This window comes from Schistocerca gregaria, chromosome 6 (assembly GCF_023897955.1).
Source record: "Schistocerca gregaria isolate iqSchGreg1 chromosome 6, iqSchGreg1.2, whole genome shotgun sequence".
Taxonomy (NCBI): domain Eukaryota; kingdom Metazoa; phylum Arthropoda; class Insecta; order Orthoptera; family Acrididae; genus Schistocerca; species Schistocerca gregaria.
The window spans coordinates 374258083-374282548 of record NC_064925.1 but is presented as its reverse complement, the minus strand read 5'-3'; the positions used below and the strand labels follow the sequence as shown (position 1 = coordinate 374282548).

General features: G+C 43.6%; 1 protein-coding gene across 1 annotated transcript in view; it reads left to right on the top strand.

The window, feature by feature from the left end:
• Positions 1 to 1826: 1826 nt before the first annotated feature.
• The window catches only part of LOC126278888 (potassium channel subfamily K member 13-like), a 413218-nt gene continuing 390578 nt past the window's right edge, over positions 1827 to 24466 (top strand). The window contains exon 1 of the mRNA XM_049979162.1: positions 1827 to 1953. Within this exon, the coding sequence (XP_049835119.1) occupies positions 1827 to 1953 (127 nt within the window). The remainder of the gene's footprint in view (positions 1954 to 24466) is intronic.

Below are 24466 nucleotides of genomic sequence, written 5' to 3'. Positions count from 1 at the left end.
ATCTGAATCAAACTTGGCTGTTTCGGTCACTTCTTTAAGAAGCAGGTGGACGTCCGCATAGCCCCAGCAACACAAGGAGAGGTTGCGCAGAGAAAGTCGTATAAGATGGGGGAGGGGGGGGGGGGGAGGAACGCCTATGATAAGAGGCTAGAGGGCGAACGCATACAAAACAGTGGACAGAGAGATTCCCTACCTGACTGAATTCTGGACAGGGATCAGTCCAGCGGATCGTCCATTCACCTGGACCATGGACTTCCTGCTCCAAAGTAAGCGGCGAATGGTGTCACTGAATAGCGGGGGCAACGCTATGCGTTCCGGCACAAAGAGGATAAAATGGTGGAGGGTGCCACAGCCACCTTACTATGTTAGTTCTGGAGAAAGTATCGCAGGTAACACCACACGTGTGCGCGCCGCCAAGAGACGTACATAGATTTTATATATTCACTATGAGTAATGTGAGGAGCCGAAAGTTGGTGATGTGCTTTACCCCTGACGGTTTGAGCATTGCTTGAGAATGCTGTTGACAAAGTCTGGTGGTAAAGCGGAGGAAGGACTGAACAACTCCTGGAACATCTAGGTCCAGGGCAGAAGAAGAGATGCGCTGTAGATCCCCAAAAATTCAACCGGAAGGCCTTGAAGGCCTGGGAATTTCGCGCGCCTTTGGTGATCCCGTTCGCCACCTCGTCCATGTGACAGCTATCACCAAACATGCCTCGTCCATGTTGTTAAGAATATGGGTGAGGATTTGGAGAACGGAAACTGCTGCTGAAGCTTCGTCATCGTGAAATGTTGGTCATGATCAGCGAAGGGTGAGACGACCCTGCTTCAGTGTTGACACGATTACCACCCTGGACGGTAAGAGTAGAGACGAGAGAACGTCGTGGACGACGGATTGGCAAGGAACATGGGTGGGAGCGAGAGGCTTCTTGTCGGTGGTTGCTTGATAGCGTGACCATACCACCATGCCTCTTAGTGTGTTGCGCTGAAGGGACGTTTGAAGAAAGAAGTTTGGCTTTGATACGTTGACGATCGTTACGGATATCCGATGACAGTGCGAGGACATCATATTTGCGTAAGATGGTGTAATAATACTGCGTAATATCCCAGTGCCACGCTGTCGTGCAGCACGCACGCGCCCTGCGGGTTGCAGAAATTAGAACAGATCGAGTCAACTTGATGAATGGCTCATGTGGCGAGTGTAACCAAGAGTTTGACCGTGTATGATCCCCCACGGGAGAGAAGGAAATCATCCACCAACATACGTAAGGCCAGACATGTTGACTCGCTAGGAATCTGGCGGCTTAGGATGGAGGACACAGCTGAAATTCCCTGTTACGACGTAACTGTCGAATCGCCCCGCAGTGGCACTATTTCTCCTGCGTACAATATATTTTTTTGCTGTCGAGCCTGTTGAACTGGGTATCAAATAGAGTGAGGGTCATACCCCGTCCGGACGGGAAAACAACCACACCTGTAAAATTTGAAGGAAATCGGTTATGAATTTTTGGTAACGTCGTTTAACATTACTAGGTTTCTTATCTGCCAGTCACGTTATAATTCGTTACTGCTTAATGCTTTGGAGGCAGTGTAAAGAGAGCAGAGCGTCCCTGGACGTTGCCGCCACAGACACGGGCAGTCCGCCATCGTGCTGCCAGTCCTCCGGAGAACCGCGACCCGCAGCGGGGGCGGCGACGCCTCGGCTCGCGGCCGGGGGCGGAGACGCCGCGCAGCTGGGGGCGGAGGCCGGGGGCGGCGCGGCGAACGGCTCGGGCGGCGGCAGAGCGGCGCAGGGGGCGGCGGGGGCGCCGCAGGGCGGCCCGGACGTGATGGAGCGCGTGCACCGGCTGCTGTACGCCTACGGGAACGCCAGCGCCGCCGGCATCATCCACAAGCGCCGCCGCTGGGACTTCGCGGGCAGCTTCCACTTCGTCGGCACCATCGTCTCCACCATTGGTGAGTCCAGGGCGGCATCGCTCTCTCTACCCTTTGCCACTGAGGCAACGCTGGCGTCCTCGAGAGATGCTGGACTGTCTTCGCAAGCAACTTCCCCATAATCTACGTCATAGGTGAGTGAAGCTTCCCCTACATTGACGACAAGGCTTCTCCATACTATCCCAGGCGCGAGGAAGGAATTTCATAGCCTCTAAATGTTGCTCATCTCACTTTGATAAACGTTGCACGGAAGTATTTGGTAAGGATCAAGCGTTTCACCTAAATAGTGCACAGCTTCACTAATTTCCTGCGTTTCTTCGCCTACGGTTTGTCGCTCACTTAAACTCATCTGAAGTTGGTAAAGGTTTAGTTGCTGCACTTATGCAACAAGTGACTAATTTTTCGGGCTATACTATTGTTGCATTTATCAAATCCCGGGAAGAAGGTACCGTCAAAACGAGTTTCCCGTGAATGTTAGGAACTTTTCAGAAAGTAATTAATTGCTTTATTCTACAATTTGTGATTGTGTATCAGATGTGAATCGAAAACTTGAAGTAAACAGCAAATGAAGAATTGCATGGAACCTGTGAACATTTACAAAAAAAAAGCGATTTAGATTCTATCTGCCTGGAAGGATAATCTGAGTGATTTGCGAGACTGAAAGAGATGTTTTGTTATGAATTACCTTGAAAATGGTAATCAAATAGGTAGGGTATACCACACAAATCTTTCGCACCAGTTACATGAAAAAATACCTGTACAAATGCCTTAACTTTAGAAACAAATGTGTAACTGGAAATGAACTGTTGTAATATCTGCTGTTCTTTCACTTACACCTGTTGCTAAGTTTAACAAAGTACACCCACATAAAGTTGTTTCTCCAAAGTGGAGGTAACGGCAGCTACTGCAAACTATTTTACAGGCATTTTAGAGGAACACTTGGGGATTTAATCTGCTCACAGGGAACATGACGGACAAGGGGCATGACCTGTTAAGGGAGAAGGTAAGTGCAGATTTTGACCTAAAAATTACAGTCGTACACTCCACAAACGTCATATATTAAGTGATATCCTGGTCCAGACCATGAAGGTGCAAGGGACGTCTGTCGACATATACTCATCTTGGTGTTTTATATAAGTGGAGCTTACATTATGGCGATGATACGGTGTCGTCCTTCTGTACACCGTATGTGAGTGCTAATTTCGTGTAGTGGTGTATTACAGTACTCTCCAACATAAATGAAGCTTCTTTGTAGTGACGATAAATGCACTCTACAGCATTAAACGTCAAGTTTAAATTGTATCACGTTAATCCTATTCAATGACTCCCATGAAGAGTGTTCCGTCGGCCGTGGAAAAAAAAATCATTTGCATTTAATGTAATTCAACTATAATACCATGAAACGACTTAGCACTACGAAAGATTATTATATTACAACAGTGAACCTAATTATGAAATAACCTTAAATATCTAATTGACGAATTTCTGTGAGACTCTCATAAATGGAGTAAAAGGTATTGCGCTACATAGAATTCTTGCTTTCTCCACCACATTGCGTACGCGACGTTTAATGTGCTCTGGCAGATTGTTTCATACGTGCCACTACGGACGGCTAAATGGCATTGAGACTTTGTCAGAATCTTCTGCTGGCTATCCTTCACTAGCACTATGTTTTCTTGCGTTGGGAATCTTTTCGGACTGTTTCGTGAAGATCTCTTCGATCTTAAGATTACACTGTCACAAAAGGACGGAAACAACTCCTCATGTCCTGTCACACAAAATATCCGCCGTCCACTGGCGTATGAAGTGGCGGTCATCATCAGTTCTGGCGAAATCATTTTGTGGCTCTTGCAGAGAATGTCCTTTTAGGTGGCTCTACGTGAAATATGGTCGACTTTCTTTAAGCACTACTATTTCGGTCCGCGATCGTTTATCAGATTTCCGCTTTCAGGATGAGGTTAATAATATCTGAGGCCGATCATAAGGAACAATTTTCAGCACACCAATTTCTCTAGGCATCTCCTAGTTTGTAGTGTAACTAAATGTTAGAGAAAGTGATTTAATCCAAAAATTATTTCCATTTGAGCGGTACCGCTATCGACAAGTTACCTTATTCAAGGGACTAAGGAAAGTGAAACACCAATTTCCAAATACTATCTTCATTATCTACGTACCCATTGACTATTCATGATTTTTATTGAACAGTCAGACATACATTATCTGCACAACCCTGAAATAACCTACTGTAAGACAAAGAAACTGTGGAATGTGATAAATGGCTGGAAACAATACGTTACAAACAAATAAAAAGAAGGAACATGACCTATGTGTCGTGTCAAAGTATAAAATGCTTAGTTGTACACAGATGAGCGGCATATACTATGTCATATCTATAAAATGAACGTCCAAGACGTGTTATAAGCCGAATGTAGGACCCACCTCAGATCATAACATAAATAGAACTTGTAGAGTCTTGCCATTGTTTCTCATTCTGTTTTAATCTCTTTCTATGTAACTTGACTGATAAGTTGATAAAGCTATCGTTATTGTTTTATGCATACAGGCGTGCAGATGGCGCTTTGAAGCATTGAAACTGGTTGCAACAAAATCAAATCAAATCATAAGGACGGCAGTAGGTGTTTTACTTTGTCACAATCGAATTTCGGAGGTCGAACTCAGTTTAAAAATGTAGTACAACATAGCTCCCAGGCCAGATGGTGAATATGGGCGTTTTGTATGACACGTTTTTTTCACTGGCGTTGAACTATTGTAATAGGTCACATCCAACTTCTAATAATAACCTAGATCCACAACGAACTTTAAATTAGGGGCAGGCTAAAGCAGTGACCATCAAACGTTTTCGTTCAGGAGTCAATACTGAGATTGTGAGCGGCATCTCTAGCTACATATGTAGCGACATTATCAGTAATTAGTATCCTACATAAATAAGTACGTTATAAGCACTGATAGACTAGCTATAGAAAGAGCGCGATAAGCTGACGACCAGCCCACAAGTACTGATCGTTAAAAGACGACACATTTCGGAACACTACGTGTCGACTGTTCGCTGTTCCAAATTACTGTTACCCGCAGATACCCCAAAGTTGTGGCACTGTAATTGATTGGCGAAATTTGTTGTGTTTTCTGCGTGAACGGATTAGTTGATTAATAATAATACTCTGAAGCGCCAAAGGCTTGGTGTAGGCATGCGTATTCAGACACAGATATATCTAAACAGGCAGAATACGACTCTACGGTCGGCAACGCCCATATAACACAAGTGTTTGGCGCAGTTGTTTGATAGGTTACTGCTGCTACAATGGCAGGTTATCAAGATTTAAGTGAGTCTGAGGTGGTGATGAAGTAGGATTTTCCCTGTTAATATTAACGTATCTGTAAGTATTTTTGTTTCTTACTGGGCAGGAAAACTAGGCTCTTCAGAAGTTCTGAACTTTAATTGTGTAATAGTCTTGATCGCAATCCATATACAGCGTGGGGCAAATACAAGTGGCCCGGAAGACGATACGAGGGGACATGAATGTATGCATACAACTATACCCCGTTACGCCCACACCACATGTACGCCCGCCACAAGATCCGCTGCTATTAAGCGCGCAGTGCGGGCTGTGTGTGTGTGAATGCAGCAGCGCAAAGGGGACGATGGTACTCGCAGTGGAACAACTGGTCTTCGGTGTGCTCAGTTGTTTGCTGAGAAGTTCAATGGTGTCGAAGTGCCTGCAAAGAGTGCCATGCAGAGCTTAGTCGGAAAATCTGGATGTGTTTTGAACAAGTCAGAACATTCCAATACATGTCCGAACACCAGAAAATGTGGCTGCAGTTCACCAGAAAATGCTTTAGAGTCCGACCAAAATAAACTGATACCTGTCGCAAGAGAGCGGCGTATCACGTCGTTATGGGCACGAATACTCCACCTGAACCTGCAGTCTTATCGCGGTCCTAGCTGGCCACCCAGATCTATGCGATTACTTTGTGAGGCGAGCTCTCAAGTCTAAAGCGTTTCGCAACAACCCTCACAGTCTTCAAGAACTGTAGCAGAACATTTCAGATGAGAGTGCAGCAATTCCAGCAGTCCTGCTGTCCTTCAGCAACTTTCTCAGCAGAGTCCAAAAATGCCAAGAGATGAATAGTTTTCACTTTCAACATCTACTATAGCCAGGTTAGTAGTATACGTCCTTCCCTCTGCTGTGTTTCTTTGTATCCTGGAACTTCCGTTCTCCAGGCCACTTTTATTTGCCCTGCCCAATACACATATAGTGACTCATCATCACCCTGCCCAAACCACTAAGGATAGAAACTATAAAGTTGGAAAGGGTGTTGATTTTATACTGAAAACGACGTTTAAGAATGGATTTTCTGAAAGTCTGCCCCTAAGAGGATGAAGCAGAGGGTGAAAGGTGTTTTGAAGATATGTCACCATTCACGCAATTCTGAAGCTAGATCTACGAAAATTGTTTTTGGCTTCTCGGTTAGAAATAAAGAAAATCGTGTTTCAGCATACTTGGAAACTTGACTCCTATCAGGATCAGATAGTAGGGAAAAGGTTTTTGAATGTAAATCATTATTAAAGAACTGCTGAAGCTTTCTTAAAAGATATTTACGGGGGTTGGAACTTAAATTGTGGCTACTATTTATTTACAACCGATACAAAACAGTTACATGTTTGCACCTGTTACTGTCATTCAGCGCAGTCACCAGCGTTGTGTAGAATCGGTTGCCAGTGATCTGGAGGGCGTAGTATGCCGTTAGCTAAGCCTGTTCCGTTGATGGTGCGAGTGGAGCGGTCTACTGCCTGTCGAATCTCTGGAACTGTTCTGAAGCGACTGCCTCGAAGTGGTTCCTTCATCTTCGGAATCTAATCAAAGTCACAAGGACTTACGTCTGGGGAGAATGGTGAATGGTACAGTACTTCCCTGTCCCAACGACCGAACAGAGCAGCTACAGCTTGTTATCCTAACGCATTACGTGCCTCCACGGCAGACCGTCAATGCACAGTATTACTGTTCGTTTTTGGAGCATCACCTGCGGCCAGCTTTGCGAAAGAAGCGGCGACACTATCTGCGCAACACACCCATCATTTTGCACGACAATGCGCGAGCGCATACAGCGCAAGCTGTGGCTGCTCTGTTCGGTCGATGGGACTGAGAAGTGGACCTAGGGATTTTTAGGAGTGTGAAAATCTCGCATACAAACGTATGACACAGTGACACGCAATCACCTGATCACGTTCGAAGTCCGTGAGCTCCGCGGAGCGCCCCATTCTGCTCTCTCACGATGTCTAATGACTACTGAGATCGCTTATATGGAGCACCTGGCAGTAGGTGGCGGCACAATGCACCTAATATGAAAAACGTGTGTTTTCGGCGGTGTCCGAATACTTTTCATCACAGCGTGCAGTCTACGCCAGCAAAGCAGCGGGCGCCAAACTGGTAAAACATAAAATTAAAGTTAGCTAATAACCGGTTTCGGATGGTTGACAACCATTTTAAGATGTATGAAAATGAATGTAAAATTGTCTTTCACTAAATGTGAATTTCATAGTTATTAAAAAAACATACGCTGTTTTAAATACAGTAAAAAGTAAAATAGTGAAAAAGATACCAAGCTTACAAAAAATTCAGTACTTAAGGACGCTATTGGCCACAAGAACATTGTTACTATGTGTCAGAATCTATAGAAATAAATGTAAAGTTACCTTTCAGTTAACGCGAAAACTGAACAGTGTTTGAAACATACAAGGCTATTAAACTTTTTTAGCGAATAATACAGATCGCTCTATCCTCTATCACCTGACGTTGTCGGGTTTCACTCTTAACATTAGTCGCCGTTTGTGATTTAGCTGTTTATTGCTGGATGGATATTATCATAAAATCACGGGCCGCACAAACATTTGATTCGGGCCGCATGCTGCCCGCAGGGCGCAATTTGACGACCACTGGGCCAAAGTGTTAATTACGAACAGGAGGTTACACCGTTCTAGTTACAGGGGGGTGATAGCTTATGGCAGCAATGTTTCGTGTGGTTGAGAAAATCGTTGTAAACTTTAAATTACCAAATATTTGTTGACGGTTCGAAATCTAATATTCGCGTATCATTCAACAAGTAAGATGGTTCAAATGGCACTGAGCATTATGAGACTTAACTTCTGAGGTCATCCGTCCCCTAGAACGTAGAACTACTTAAACCTAACTAACCTAAGGACATCACACACATCCATGCCCGAGGCAGGATTCGAACCTGCGATGTAGCGGTCGCGCGTTTCCAGAATGTAACGCCTATAACCGCTCGGCCACCCCGGCCGGCAAACATGTAAGAGTTCATATTTAAAAACAAATTTCTCTCCGAATATTTTGTGGTTAACCGAGGACAACGATCATTAAATAACTGGCTATTGACAAAATTCTCCTGCAAGGTAATGACGCTGCTAACATATCGAAATCAGAGAACTTTCGTTCCTTTCATGTCTTACAAAAATGTATTGCTGCAAGTAACTAGTTTGCTGTATTATATTAATTTTTGGAAACTGGACGCAATCATACGTAAGTCTGAATACAAAACGTTTGTACGAGTACTTCACTACGCAATGGGATATGATGTTTGCGTAATACACGAGTACAAGACTGCAGTCGAAAACGCACAATACACTAGCAGCTGAAAACGTGTCACGTGCCACGTGTCCCACATTGGAACGGCTACAGTACGTACTCGTCACTCTGAAGTCTACCCCTGTTACCGTTATGTATGCGGTGGTATGTCCCAAAATGCGTGTGTGTGTGTGTGTGTGTGTGTGTGTGTGTGTGTGTGTGTGTGTATGTGTTGTGTGTGTTAGGGCTTATGGGAGGTCAACATACAGGTCATAAGCGCCCTGACACATATTAAAAGAAACGAATGTGGAAAAACTTAGTAAAATGGAAACATACACGAAAAGGAAGCGGGAAAAGGAGAAACATGCTGTGTAAGAAAATAAAACGTAAGGAAAACGAAAAAGCAGCGTCAAGGATGCAACAGGAAATCGTCACTGGCTGGCTACTTACATAAAATATGGGCGAGCCAGTCACCCTGTGAACAAATTAAGACCCTCTCCCTAAAATATTAGTAAAGTCACAGAGCGTCAACCACATTCGTTTGAGTATTTCCTAAAAGTGATGGCAGATCCGCCGCCAAGTTAGCCGCGACTCGCTGGTCAGAAAATAAAACGCAATCCAATAAAACATGGCGCACAGTGACCTGGACGCCACAAGCACCACACGTAGGAGGGTCCTCTCGCCAGAGCAGGAAGCCATGCGTCATGGGACTGTGGCCTATCCGAAGCCGAGTGAGAAGAACCTCGTCCCGTCTACGGGGCTGGAAAGAAGTGCACCACACACGCATTGTGGGCTTGACTAAACGTCATTTTACCGTGTCTCATACCTCGGGTTGTATTGGTGATAGAAACTGAGGGTCAAGTGTTTTGGATATCCCTTGGCTTAAGGTCCATTTGTATACCTAACAAAAGGATCCTGTTATTGTAATAATCCTACATATCAGGATAAAATTTTGAATCTGAGATAAATGGAACATATCAGTTGATTCTTTTTGCATTACATGTAGTTTGCAGCCGTCTTAATGCGCTCATGAAGGCACCATTTAATTCAAGGGCGATACCTGAGAAAAACCGAAAAACTTTGACTTTGGCGACCAAAACGGAACCGTGAGCTCCAAGAATCTATACACAGCAAATGACTGAAATTTTAACGTTGTGTTCATGAGATCACGATCTCCAACAGACTTGAAGATTTTCTTGATATTTGTATCCATTTCCGATATGAAGACGTTCAGAGTTACCATACTTGTGCAAGTAACATTCAAACGTAAAATTCGGAGTAAGACGAAAACTCAGTTTATAAATTGACGTAGCCTACAGAAATAGGCTGTGAAGTGTCTCCGTTATCATGAGAAAGGTTCTGGGAACCTCATGTTGCAATACTGCAGTCCAAGTAAAATTTTTGTGCGCATGAATTCCTGTTTGAGGTGTAAAATCTCATAAGTAAAGTACCAAACTTTTATTGACCTATAGAGCTCTTGTCATGTAAGTGATATTCTCTGCTGTAACAGTGAAAATAGGTGAAGCAGCAAAAAAATGCTCCTATCGGAGCACAGAAATAGCGAACGTGCTGCTGTTCATTAAAAGACTCTGAAAAGTGGAGTACCAGCTGCCTCATTCTCCAGTTCTCCCATCCTCAGTACCTTTAAAAATTTTCTCAAAAATTTCTCCCATCGCGGAGCAGGATTAGCCGAGCAGTCCAAGGCGCTGCAGTCATGGACTGTGCGGCTGGTCCCGGCGGAGGTTGGAGTGCTCCCTGAGGCATGTGTGTGTGAGTGTGTGTGTGTGTGTGTGTGTGTGTGTGTGTGTGTGTGTGTGTGTGTGTGTGTGTGTGTGTTTGTCCTTAGAATAATTTAGGTTAAGCAGTGTGTAAGCTTAGGGACTGATGACCTTAGCAGTTAGGTCCTATAAGATTTCACACACATTTGAACATTTTTTTTTCTCTCATCCTCACTCATGTGAAAGAAAAGTTTCATTGCGCTTTACGTTTTAGATGATAATCTTATATTGCAGCTTCCAGCATTTTTACTACAGTTCTGTACCGACCTGTTCTATACGCTCCTTTACCACGCATAATGCACTTAACTTATTTCGTGTATATTTTATATAATTTTTTGTTTTTCTTAATTTTGAAGGTAAACAACTAATTCAAATTGTGAACGGCCGGGCTAGTGGCCCCGCGCTCTTCTCTACGTCGATAGATGGCAACACTTTTGCCACTAAGATTTACCAATTTGCTTCCTCGTTCGCATCCGCTACTCCCTATTCTGCCCTCATAGGTAGTAATCCGCGTCTAGTACACGTCTACCGCGGCGCATAGGGGCCACGGCACAGTGGAATTGGCCTGGTATTGTGAATAATATCCCTACTCAGACAGTCGTCTATAGTACAGTCTGGTGTCACTTTCGCATTGACATAGGTTCCACAGCACCTAGCCCGACTGGCGGTTTTGAAACATTTTTTAAAACTTTTTTTATGAAATTTTATGTTTTTATGTATTGCGGGGTGTAAAAAATATCACCTGTCTCTTGCTATTTTCAGTGCGACAATTGCGGATGGACTTATCAGAGGCCGAAACCGGTCATGATAACAAAACAAATTTACAACTGAAGCATTATTTTCTACCTCTAGAAAGAAGGGGACTCTGGCTGCGAGATTGGAGACAGTTACAGTTAGAGAGACAAGAAGAGATAATAGCAGTGAGTTTGGCTGAATTCGTGAGTGCGACTGGGAAAGCGGGAGTGGATGGGCATCAGCAACTTATAGCGATGACCTAATGGGTGGGAACAAGCTACAGTTAGGGGAGATTGTGGAAATGAAAGGTTAGTTGCATTTTAAAAAGATCACGGAAGTTTAGCTTCCCAAGTAAACCTGCTGAAGAAGGTGGAATGATGCAGCTGGTACCATTTTTCAGTGAGTGTTTTTAATAAAGGGGAGCATATATGCTTTTTTTGCTGCGATAGCAGCATTTTTCCGCTGGCAATTGTTGTCCAGGTGGATATGTTCATGAGTCACGGCTGTCTGCTTCACGGATCAGCTGCGAAGTAATATTCCGAAGGAAAGAAGACATCGTAGGAGCGCGAGTAAAATCCTGACTACACAAATCTGGACAAAAGTGTCCGAACACTTGTTAGTGGACATTAATATGGGATGTGTTCGCCCTTCGCTTTTCTGACGGCTGAACTTAGCTGGTCAGACTTTCAGTGGCGTGTCTGAATGTCCTTGGACGAATGGCAGTCCATTCTACGTCAAGAGCTGGAACCAAAGAAGGCATTGACTTAGGACGCTGGTGTCTGGAGCGAAGTCGACGCTGGCCGGGCCAGTTCACTTCAGGAATGTTATTGTCCACAAACGCTTACCTCATAGATACAGCTTTAAGTCAGTGTCGATAGTCACCCTTATATAATAATCGTCCCTGAACTTTTCCTCTGCTGTATCAATTACACAGTGTTATAAAATGTGTTCATATCTCTCTGCATCTTGCGTCTCCTTAAGTGCAATAACGGGTCCACATCCTAACCAGGAAAACCACTCGCAAACCTAAGACCATCACTTCCGCTCTTAATTTTAGTTACTACGCATGCTGGAAGGTAACGTTCTCCAGGCATTCGCCAAACCCATACCTTTCCATCCCATTGCTACAGGCTATAGCGCGATTCACCACTCCAGTTCACTCGTTTCCAATCGTCTACAATGAAGTGGGATCACTCTTTATACCATCCTGGGCGTTACTGACGACAGAAATTTGTGGCGTTTGAGGAACTGCTCGACCTTTGTACCCCAAACTTTCTCACTTCGTATACACAGTAATTATACTACCTGTACTGCCGGTAGCACTTCAGAACTCACTAGCTATTCCTTCCGTTGATATCTATCGACATTTTAGAACCACCCTTGTCCGTCAGTATATCATATCTGCCTGGTCTTGGTTTATCAGTGGTTCTTCCTTCGTATTTCCACTTCCACATGATCAACCGCCCATTTGCCCAATTTAAGAAGGATATAAATGTCCCTGAGGGATACGTTACTCGGGTCACATCCAATGGTTAGTCCATGTTCGACATCACCGAGCTCTCCTGATCGATCACCTCCGCTGATACTGCTTCTCCACTGAGTACAAAAATTTCCGCGCCCGCTTTTACACTGGCGGGTACGCCTCTCGTGACATCTCGTGATCGATTCCGTTTTACGCAGGGGTGTCCAGATACCTTTGATGAGATAGCGTAGGCGTAACATGTTGCGGGACGGAGATCTGGAGCTGCCTTTTCAGTGCCATGGTGTGATTGACACTGATTTGTTTACAGCTATTAACATTTGGACAGAAAGACACAGTGCCCTGTGTTAAAACTCAACAGTTTTCTTATAGTTGACCAGAAACTAGGTGAGTGTTGACGACTCACTTTAGTCTTGGTGATAATATCCTATTAAAAACTTAGTAAGACCCAACGTAGCACGTACTATTTCTTTCATACGCTCGTACATACGGCCAAGTAACAGTAGCATTTTAATAGCTTTTTAAATATGAATCTTGCTTAGTTTAAAGTTGTTTCATGCAAGGATTTCTCTTTAACTCATCTTCGGAGGAAGTATATGTTAAACAACACTATAATCGCACAACGTGAACACTGCCGGTCTTAACAATATGCCGTCCGGCGACAGCAGAGTGCTGTCGTGCGCGAAATAGCGGTCGGCTGCATAGTATCGCTCAGTATATGGCGACACCACAGTGGTGTCGTGAGCATAGTATCATGCAGTGGCCGGCGACAACACTTTAGTATCTTTTTCATTCTGTTTGTGTTTTCTTTAGGTAACTATAAGTTAAACATGTCAACAAGTTTTTTTTTATTTGTATAAGTACTTGTGCCCTTTCATCATGGCGGACGGAAGAGACAATCTGATTATTTACGATGAATGCGTGGACGTCTTGTCTGACGTTCTGGACGACTTGGCCGATTGGGAAGAAATTGGATATCAAAAAAACGAAAGTGAAGCAGAATCTTAGGAAGAGAGTGAAATACGTCCAAGAAGAATTCGGCGAGCATCACGGTTGCCAACTGATTCGCCTGAATCAGACGAAGAAGACAGTGTACAGTGGTCAGACTTTGATTTACCGAGAACCAATAATAAATCTGACGGATTCCGGGTCCAAAAATATTTTATAAAGATACACAGAGCGTCGAGGATATCGTAGAATTATATATTGGGAACGATCTATTTGAATATATTAGCAACGAAGCCAACAAGTACTACAGTCAAAACTGCATTAGAAGGAAACTGGATAAAAAAAAATGACAAATTTGTCGACGTTACGGGACCCCAACTTCGAAAATGGTTTGGGCTTGCTATCCTTATGGGAATTGTAAAGAAAAGCAAGAATCGGTTATTATTAGTCAACGAATCCGTTGACAGACACACCGTTATTTTGCAAAACGATGTCCCGCAACCGATTCAGACAAATATTACCATTTTTACATTTTTCCGAGAACAACAATAAACCGGATAATGCCGAGTGACTTGTCAAAGTGCAATTCGTGATTGATTATTTTTCCAGAAAGTTTAAAGAAACGTATAATCTGAGTCAAAACATCTCAATTGATGAGGAAATGATACCCTGGTATGAACTGTTAAATTTTATAGTTTACAATCTGTCAAAAACTACGAAATTACGAAATATGGCATACTCATTCGGATGCTATGTGATTCGAGTACGGGATACATTTCCTCATTCAAGATATATTCCGGCGCTGGACAGCCTTTAGCAAAAACAATGATGGAACTAGTGACATCTTCTGATGGAAAGTGGCATTATTTCTCCATGGATAATTATTATAACAGTGTAGACCTTGCAGAGAAGTTACTTGAAAAGAAAAATCAAGTTTGTGGAACTACACGGCAAAATAGAGGATTTCTGGAAAATTAAAGCGCCCCAAAGTCAATATGTTTGAAGTTTGTCATAAACGGAAAGGTGACAAGCGGCCGGCGACAAACCAAGTAATCCGAATTAGCGCTGCCGGGCCAAGCGAATAAATTTGTACGAGACGTGCGGGCGGAATGCCGTGATAGCAAGTCAGCTTGTGTGTTGTTACAGGTACGTACGGGACTCGCCATAACACCCGACGGGCCTGACTGTACCTCTCAGAGAAGCGGATTAATAATCCGCCATCATACACTACGTTTGTGAGTAAACACATTTTGTAATAACACTGACAGCCTCTTCAGTTTCTGTTATCGCCAGTTCAGTCGAATTATCTCAAAAATCCACACAACATGCAGTGATGCTACGAGATTAGTCAGCCATCTGATAGTGTTCAGACGGGTTTGGAAACCACTTCATAGAAGACCACTTGCGGAGGGCTGTAATCCCAGTTTGCAAATGTCTGGAGGCTGTTGAGGGTTTCCAGACGTAACATCTCCAACGAACTGTTGACGCGCCCATTGCGCTCTTAACTTGTGTATCATAGTGATTGTAAAGTGCTAGCTGCTGCGGTTGTGGAGATACGAGTGCTCGAGGCGGTCAGTAAGATATTCTCTGTCTCACTCACATCAGTGTATTTTTCAAGGGGGAAAAAATCGAGGTTTTTCTATACGAATATTCTCTTTCGTTAACGAATATTTTCGAGTGTTCTACAATGTTCTAGAACATAGCTTGGAACTGCAGCATATCGCATTAGATACACACACCTCCAAAATCGTCTTAACCGATGAGTTGTGCAACTTAGTAATGACAGAGCAACAAGTTATCGAAACGTATGTCCGGTTATAGAGAGAAACTACGTAATCAAAGAATGGTTGTGTGAGCAAACAATATTACGAACAGAAATGATGTAGCTCAACAAACAAATCACGGAAAATAGATTACCATAGCAGGGTAGAAAAAATATTGAAATCAGCAGAGAGAAGCATAAAGTTCCAAACATAATCAGTAAATTAGCTCAGAGTTAACGGTAAGGACTCGCAAAAAACTTGCTAAGGAACATCACAGAAGCGGAAATATTATTCGGAAAAGAAAAATCCAAGTCAGTATTCAAATTAATAATTCCGATCATTTCAGTTAACTTCTCATGCAGCTTTAAAAGGTTCCAGTTTTCGGTAAGAGTGGGTATCCCACGACTAGCAATAAAGAACAACGGTACTGCAGAGAAATTTTTAAAGAATCGTGTTTTTTGCATGGTAAGCTCTACATAGTGTCCGCGTGTTAGATTGTCACGAAATTGATTCTTCTTTTCAGTCGATTGCAAAACACAAAATGTAATGTACGACAGTATACTTTGAATACGTGAGATGCTATACAAGTGAGATGATTCACTGCAAAAAGGGGAAAAAATATAGAAACGAAGCGGTCCTTTTTATCTAGTACACTTACATTAAATTGCTTACTTTTGTTTTATACGATTATACCTTCCTGGTAAGAAGGCTTCCACAAACAGTTGCCGGAAAGACACGGATTTTGAGAGAAAGAAAAAATAACCTTAACCAACTTTCCGAGTTACGTATGTCTGTAACATCTCTATCACTACACACCCAATACAAAATTTAATTATTTACGTTTTTGTATTCAATATATTGCAAAAACGTTTTGTTGTCATATCTCATTTAGAACGTACAAGATTTCGATTACGGTACTATGTAACTATGTAAATAAGATGGCAAACAGAGTAAATAATAGTTAAAGCTGGAGACGTCATTAAGCTGAAGGTTGCTTTCAACGCTACAGAGCTTTACTAAGCACGATAGTATCGAGGTCAGTACGCCGTGGCCGTTGCAAATAATGGTTTAAGTGGCTCTGAGCACTATGGGACTTAACATCTAAGGTCATCAGTCCCCTAGAACTTAGAACTACTTAAACATAACTAACTTAAGGACATCACACACATCCATGCCCGGGGGAGGATTCGAACCTGCGATCGTAGCGGTTGCGCAGTTGCAGACTGTAGCGCCTAGAACTACTCGGTCACCCCGGCCGGCCCGTTCGATCTTTGAACCGACTTACCAGTCTGTAATTGGGGGCGTAAAATATAACTTGGAGTTCGAAAAATGGTGAAACATGGCATTTATCAGTCTTAATCAAAAATGTCGATGCCTATCATTGTGCGTTTCCCTAAACATTACAAAACAAATTAGTTTTAATTTCTTTTTGGTATTAAGGCAGCAAAAACCAAATTCATTCTCAATAAAAACAACTTTTAATGATGCGCATCAGGTCATTAATCGGTGGATTGCCATTACGGACACAATATTTATTGCGAGTATGAGAGTCGTAACTTCCTGACACAGTACGCGTTAGTTGTAGGGAAATGGATTGGAGAGAGAGTAACAAAATTTACCAATAGGCCTAACCCATCAATTCTCAGATCATCGCTATAGTTCAGTCGATTTTGACTATATTTTAATAAATACGAAGTAATAAGTGCCATCGACAAGGGATCTGAAACTGATTCCATATTTAGATTTCCAGAAGGATTTTGAAACTATTCCTCACAAGCGGCTTCTACCTAAATTGGGTGCCTCCATTCGTGATTTCGTATCAGAGAGGTCACAGTTCGTAGTAATGGACAGAAATCTGTAGTGTAGAACAGAAGTGATATCTGGCGATCCCCAGGGAAGTGCTACAGGCCCTCTGCTGTTACTGATCTACGACTGCTATTCGGAAAAGTGAGGAACGAGCGGTCGCGAAATGGATACCACTGTGAAAATCCGACGCGGTTTTTCACAGACGTTCTGAGCAGTGTCTCTGGTATGCCCGTCGATCGTATCAAGACGCTCCTTTCAGTTGTGAGGGCACTGTTGGTGAATAAAGGTGCCTAGAACAATGTCTCCCTTCAAGTAGGAGGGCCCGCTGAGAGGCTTCGCCTTAATGAATGCAGCCCACCTAGCACAACTGCCACGCACTTCCTTCTTCATGGCAATTCTCAGCCGCACTCTGCAGGGGCAGTGAAGACGCTCCTGCTGCCTTTTCCATGGGAAATGTTCGATCACCTACAATACAGCCCTAATTGGCTCGTCCTGAATATCATCTCTGTCCACATGAAACACTGGATACGAAGACAACACTTGGGCGCTCACTACGCGCTATAGACCAACGTAGAGAATTATCGGAAAGCATAGGCGGCTACCTTCGATGACGATGGTGTTGGAAATCTGGTATAATGACCCGACAAACGTCTAAGGCGAAGCGACGACTATGTAGAGAAGTACCTGGAAGGTGTAGCTAATTGTTCAAAGGAAACAGTTCTGATTTTCGCCGTGGTTTCCACTTCGCGACCGATCGTTCCTTACTTTCCGAAAAACGATCGTACATTAAAGAATTAGGAGACTATCTGAGCATCTATCTTAGATAGATGGTAGATGACGATGTCGTTCAACGTCTTGTAGAGTTATCAGGTGATCATAACCAATTTGAAAAATCATTTATACAAGGTATCTGTATGGTGCGAAACGTGGCAGTTGTTTCTAGATAAGGAAAAGTGTGAAGGCATCCACATGAATACTGAAAGGAATCTGCCAAATTTCGGTTACACGACGATTCGGCTGGATACTTATGGATTACAAATACGAATAACTTAAACTGTAACGACCACGTAGATAATTTTGTGGGGAAGGCGAATCAACGACTGCATTTTATTTGCAACACACTTAGAGAATGCAACAGGTCTACTAAAGAGACTGTCGACACTGCGCTAGTCCGTCCGCAGCTAGAGTTTCGCAGTGCGTTTGGAATCTTTACCAGGTTCGATTGACGGAACACATCGAAAAAATTAATAGAAGGCAAACACGTTTTGTATTAGTGCGAAATAGCGGAGAGAATGTCACAGATAGTATAAGCAAAATAAGGTGACTATCACAAAAACACAGGCGTTTTTCGTTGCGACGGGATCTTTACACAAAATTTTAATCACCACCTTTTTCCTCCGAATGCGAAAATATTTTTTTGACGCGGCGCCTACATCGTGAGAATATTCGTCATAATAATAATAATAGTAAACAAGAAATCAGAGATCGCGCGGTAAGGTGTAAGTGTTCGTTTTTCTCGCACTGTTTGGGAGTGGAATGAAAGTGATTTTCATGAACCTTCTGCCAGCCACGTAAGTGTGAACTGCAGGGAACTTATGTACCAAAAGATTTCATCCCCAGATTCACTTTTCGGCGTAACCTCATTAACTTTCTCGAAATTCGAACACTAGAACCCAGATCGTATCTTGTGGATTAATCTAGCAGTCTTTATTATTCCAGTCAGCAGATATACAGATTAAGCTAGTGCGGAGTTCAGCGGCCCAGTTCGAAACAACGCAATATTGTAATAAACAAGAATACTGCAATAAATTAGTCATCTACTCACACTTTTGTCTAAGAACTCTAATTCGGCACAGGAGTACAATACCTGAGAGGTTGGAAACGGTCATCATAATAAAATAAGGGAAACCAGAACTCGCACGGAGAAATACAGGTGTTCGTTTTTTCCGCGTGCAGTTCGAGAGTGGAAAAATAGAGAATTATTGTAGGTGTTTCGATGAACCCTCTGCCAGGCACTTAAGTGTGATTTGCAGAGTAGTAATGTAGACGTATATGTAGATGTACGAGTCTAGTTTGACAAGGCAGATACACGCGGCACTGTTGACGGAACTCTCTCTGTAATTGTACAAAGTAATGTAGAGGAACCACAGAAAATGAAAATGACGATGGCCCGATTAAGGCTGAAGCCTCCATCCTCTGTAATGCAAAGCCAGACTCTTTAAAACAGTGTTAGATATACCACATTAGAGCTATTCATGATGTACAATAGTGTTTTGCAAAGAAGTTCTGTAATAATGTAAAAATACTAGTGCTACACTGTTCATTAATTTCTCACAGCCACTCACCACATACGCTACATACACATTATTTCAGAATGTAACACTACAAACGTTATCACTCGAGACCAGGGCTATAGAAACGATGTTTGGCTTTCATTTTGTATACTATAACTTGCCACTTGCTTGCCAGCTGCATACCTTTGTAATGTATGTGATACTGAGCTCTCAACAAGAATAAGTTGTTAGTACTGCATCGGGTTGTTACAATTAAACTGATGGTGCTCTGAATGCTGCAGTACAGGCTGTGTACATCGGAGGAAGCTCAAACGTCGTAGGTATGTTCATTAATCGCTGCTCTCGCTGAGAATACCGAAAAAACTGTAGTTCTACTTTTTACCACCATGTTAAAAATATGGCGCTTTAAGCAGTCAGAGTGGGTACAAGGAAAGGGCAAGAACGATCAAACACAATGTAATGGTGATCCTGGCACATTAATTAGGATACGGTGCAAGCTACAACGCGTGTTCCGACTCAGCAACACGCAACATACCTAAAACGGCGTGAGCGACAGTTGCTTGCAGCATAGCCTGTGCACTCAGACCGATATGTTGTCGTTGGTTCATATCAGAAAGAGTCTGGATACATTCCCGATAAACACGGTTATCCAGATATCCCCACAACCAGAAGTGACATGGACTTAGGTTGGCGCATCTGCAAGGCTACACATCTTGAAACAGCCTAAAGATGATGCGGTTGTTAGCAAAAATTTCTCGGATCAAATGCTTCAATGGCAAGAGACATATGGTGTCGCCCCGTCATGCATGAAAATGGGATCATGGACACAGCTGCGTTCTTGCAAAGATGGAATTACGTGTTGCAGTGCAGTGTAGTTGTCACTGTACTCGTAACAAGCCCACGAAGTGTCATCTTGTAGAAAAAAATGGACCGAGGGTGAAGGAGCTTGTGGAACCAAACCACACAGCCACCTCAGCTGAGTGTAGTGGCTGTTCCTGCACAACATGTGGCGTAGTAGAACCGCATACGTAACAGTTGTGTGCATTCACGGCACTATGCAGAGGGAAATGTGCCTCGTCAGTCCGAAGAATATTCCATGGCCACATTTCATCCAACTGCATGCAAGGAAGCAAAGTCAGGCGTTGTAGCTTATCTTAGGGTTTCATTCGCTGCACGTTCTGAACTTTGTAGGGACACTAGTGTAAAATGCGCCGGGAAATCTTTTGAGCTGTTGACTAGCGGGGAGGCAATTCCCGTGACACAGCTCGACACTGGCTGCAGAATTTGAGGGACGTGCTGCACGGGTGGCTACAACTACAGCAACTTCATCAACAACTGCCATCGGAAGGCGCTGCCTTTTCTCCCCGCTGCACCACTTAATTCACGTGTTTCATCAGCTTTCTTTATCATATTCTTCAGCCCATTTATTGACATGGGTCCTATTTCTGCCGGCGATATTCCCGCTGTCGTTCTGATAAAACAACTTTACAAGCAGTGCGCGATATTTCTTCTCTTTACAAGCAGTGCACGATGTTTCTTCTCAATAGCCATTGGATGGCTTACGCAAATCTTCAACTATCTGAACCGTTTTTTACCAAAAGTCTCTTCACGAAAGAAATCAATACGTGTCGCCAAGTGACAAATAACATACAAACATTCAAACAGGAAACAATTCCACGTATTGACTGCTTACAGCGCCATATTTTCACCTGGTGGCAAAATGGGATTATTATTTTTGCACCATAGTTCGCTTCATGTACTTACTTACCTGCGATGTTTCAGCGTCGTGCGATCTATACAGCCCGCAAAGCAGGACTTGGGACACTTCAGTTATAGCCACCTGGTAAATTACGAGGGGTTTGGCAGTTTACCACAGTAAAAAAAGAAATGGTGAGGAAGTGTTACGTGAAATGACACATTTTAAAAAATTAATGTTATTATTATTTACTTTTATTTCATTTTTTACCAAGCCCCTACTCTGTGTTAGCTAAGTAATCCTTCGCTGTATGGAATGTATGGCTTATCACTCAATTCGTACCTGCCTATTTAATTAAGTTCGTTTTAGTAATCTCTTAAATCTCCTGGGGAAAATAATTGCGCAGTTGTTTATTTGCTAGAAAATGTGTTTATTAATGTTATGTTCATTCTTTCTTGGCAAATGTAAGTTGGCATATCTGTGACACACAGACGTTGACGAAACGAACCGTCCGTAATTGCGTATCTCCGCTCTTTCTCTCCCCTTCATCTGTCTCGGTAGGTGGTTAATGCTCGAGTACGGGCCGAAAGAGGATTTTGTAAGCGATTTCCTGTGTGAATGAAGCACACTTTCATAGGATTCTAAATGAATCTCATTCTGCGGCCTCCCTTTGCCACAATGAGATTTCCTCGGCCGTTCCATTGGATCGATACTCCAAGTAATTTGACATTGGGGACTATTGCGGCGACGCTTTACAGAGTAACGAGATTTCGGTCTTTCTGCGGGTAGTATTCGCCCTGCAGACGGGATCGCTCGTCGCTAGAAGATGATTAGTGCTGCAGCTATTGAGATGTCGAGTAAAGATGGCGCTCCATGCAGCACACAATGAATAGAGTCTCATTTTATGGGAGATACCTGTCTTGTAAGTTATAGTCAGTACTTGATTTGTAGTAAAAAATAAATATTATGCTGTCAAATTTGGTCCAATAGGGAAACAAAAGGGTTCCTGAAGCAAAATGTTCAAATATTTTAATTAACACTCCAAACTGCGCTGCGGTACTCCAAAAGAGGACGAACAAGCGTAGTGTAGGCAGTCTCTTCGGTAGATTTGTTACATCTTCTAAGCGTTCTGCCAATAAAACTCTGACTTTGGCTAGCCTTCCCCACGACATTTTCTATGTCTTCTTCTCAGTTTAAGTCGTTCGTAATTGTAATTCATAGGTATTTAGTTGAATTTACAGTCTTTAGATTTGATCGATTTATTTGTAATTAGGGGAATTCTTTAACACTCATGTGGATGACTTGACACTCCATTATTTAGGGCGAATGGCTAATTTTCACACCATACGAGAATCGTATCTAAATTGTTTTGCAAGTTGTTTTTGTCTTGTGATGACATTACTAGACGATAAAGTACAGCATCGTCTGTAAATAGCTTAAGATGGCTGTTCAAATTGTCTCGTAAATCGTTTACGTACATAAGGATTAGCAGAGGACCTACACGACTACCTTGGGAAACACCACAAATCACTTCTGTTGTACTCGATCACTTTCCGTCATGTACTACGAACTGCGACCTCCCTAGTAGGAAATCACGAGTCGAGTCGAATAACTGAGACGATATTCCGTAAACAGGCAATTTGGTTACACCTAGCTTGTACGGTACAGTGTCAAATCTATAAATATGGAATCAATTTCAAATTCTTTGGCCGGCCGGAGTGGCCGAGCGGTTGTAGGCGCTACAGTCTGGAACCGCGTGACCGCTACGGTCGCAGGTTCGAATCCTGCCTTGGACATGGATGTGTGTGATGTCCTTGGGTTAGTTAGGTTTAAGTAGTTCTAACTTCTAGGGGACTGATGACCTCAGATGCTAAGTCCCATAGTGCTAAGAGCCGTTTGAACCATTTGTTTGAAATTCTTTGTCGACCGCACTCAACAGTAAGAGTGAGTAAAGAGCTAGTCGTGTTTCACAAGAACGATGTTTCCTAAATCAGTCTTGACTGTGCATCAATAGACCGTTCCCTTCGAGGTAATTCATTATGTTCGAAGACAATATATGTTCCAAAATCCGGCCTATATCGACTTTTGTGATATGAGGTAGTAATTTAGAGGATTATTCCTTGACCTGTGCTACTTTAGATATGGATCTTTCGTAGAGTGAACAGTTGTATGTGATTGTTAAGTATGTAGCTGTAAATGGACAGTGTTAACAGACATGGAACTCCACTGCCCATCGCCGGACTCGAACGTGGGTTCTCTGCTGGGCGTGAGGAAGAGGATGATGGTGTGGCTGTGTCCACGGATGGCTCCTGATGAGAGAATAATGACATTTATTGCCCAGCGGCATTACATTGGTTGTGGGCCCTCTGGCGAGGCTTCTGCTCGTAATATTCGAGGCAGTGATGAAGGTGCTCGGTGGACACACACGTGCGCTCTTGCTGTGGCGACTGTGGCTGCGCTGGTATAACTGGAATCCGTTGGCTTGGCGGTGGTGCTGCAGCCTTACTGGGTCGTACTGCGGCGTCTATAGCCACGCGTTGCTGACCTCCGTTGTGAGGGATGGGTGGAGGGGGGCGTCGCGGCAGTTCAGTGGGACAGTTCAGTACCTTGTCTGTGCAGCCATCCTCAGTTGCGACTTTCTGGTGTCAGCGAGCCATGGTCCCAAGATCCGGCCCCGGTCGTGGTTGTGGGGGCAGCGCCCCAGGAAGATGGTGACAGTGCGTCACCACAACGCACCACACGTGATGACCGCCAAGACAGGCGGCTGCCTGTAGCCAGCGTCCGACGATAGTAACAACAGTGGCGTCGCCCTGACTCCTCCTAGACGACGACCAGCGTTGTGACAGTGACTTTTACAACCTCTGAGATTCCTGTGACGACCATCACCTGGTGGAGGCCCTAAGTGACGCAGGCTCTGCGTCGCTCCAGCGCCTCACGATGGATGAGCCGACTGCTAGTCATTAAATATGGGTTTCTGCCGCTGATGTCTGCAGTTATTCATTACCAGTAAGTCGGTACAATATTATGCTGTTGTTCGGCTGGCGTAATTGACGCGAATACCATACTCGATGTTGATAGCCTGGAGCGCGGCGAGCTGATTCTTGTGCCGCCCTCTGCTGGCCAGTGCGTTCCCCTTCGTGTTGCATAACGTGGCACTCTTCCGACGCACTGACAACATGGTAACATACCACTGAACTGTGCGACATAATGTAACAGCCGGCCGCAGTGGCCGAGCGGTTGTGGCCGCTACATTCTGGAACCGCGCGATCACTACAGTCGCAGGTTCGAATCCTGCCTCGGGCATGGATGTGTGTGATGTCCTCATGTTGGTTAGGGCTAAGTAGTTCTAGGTCTATGGGACTGATGACCTGAGCAGTTAAGTCCCATAGTGCTCAGAGCCATAATGTAACACAGACATGACCTCTGGCTCCC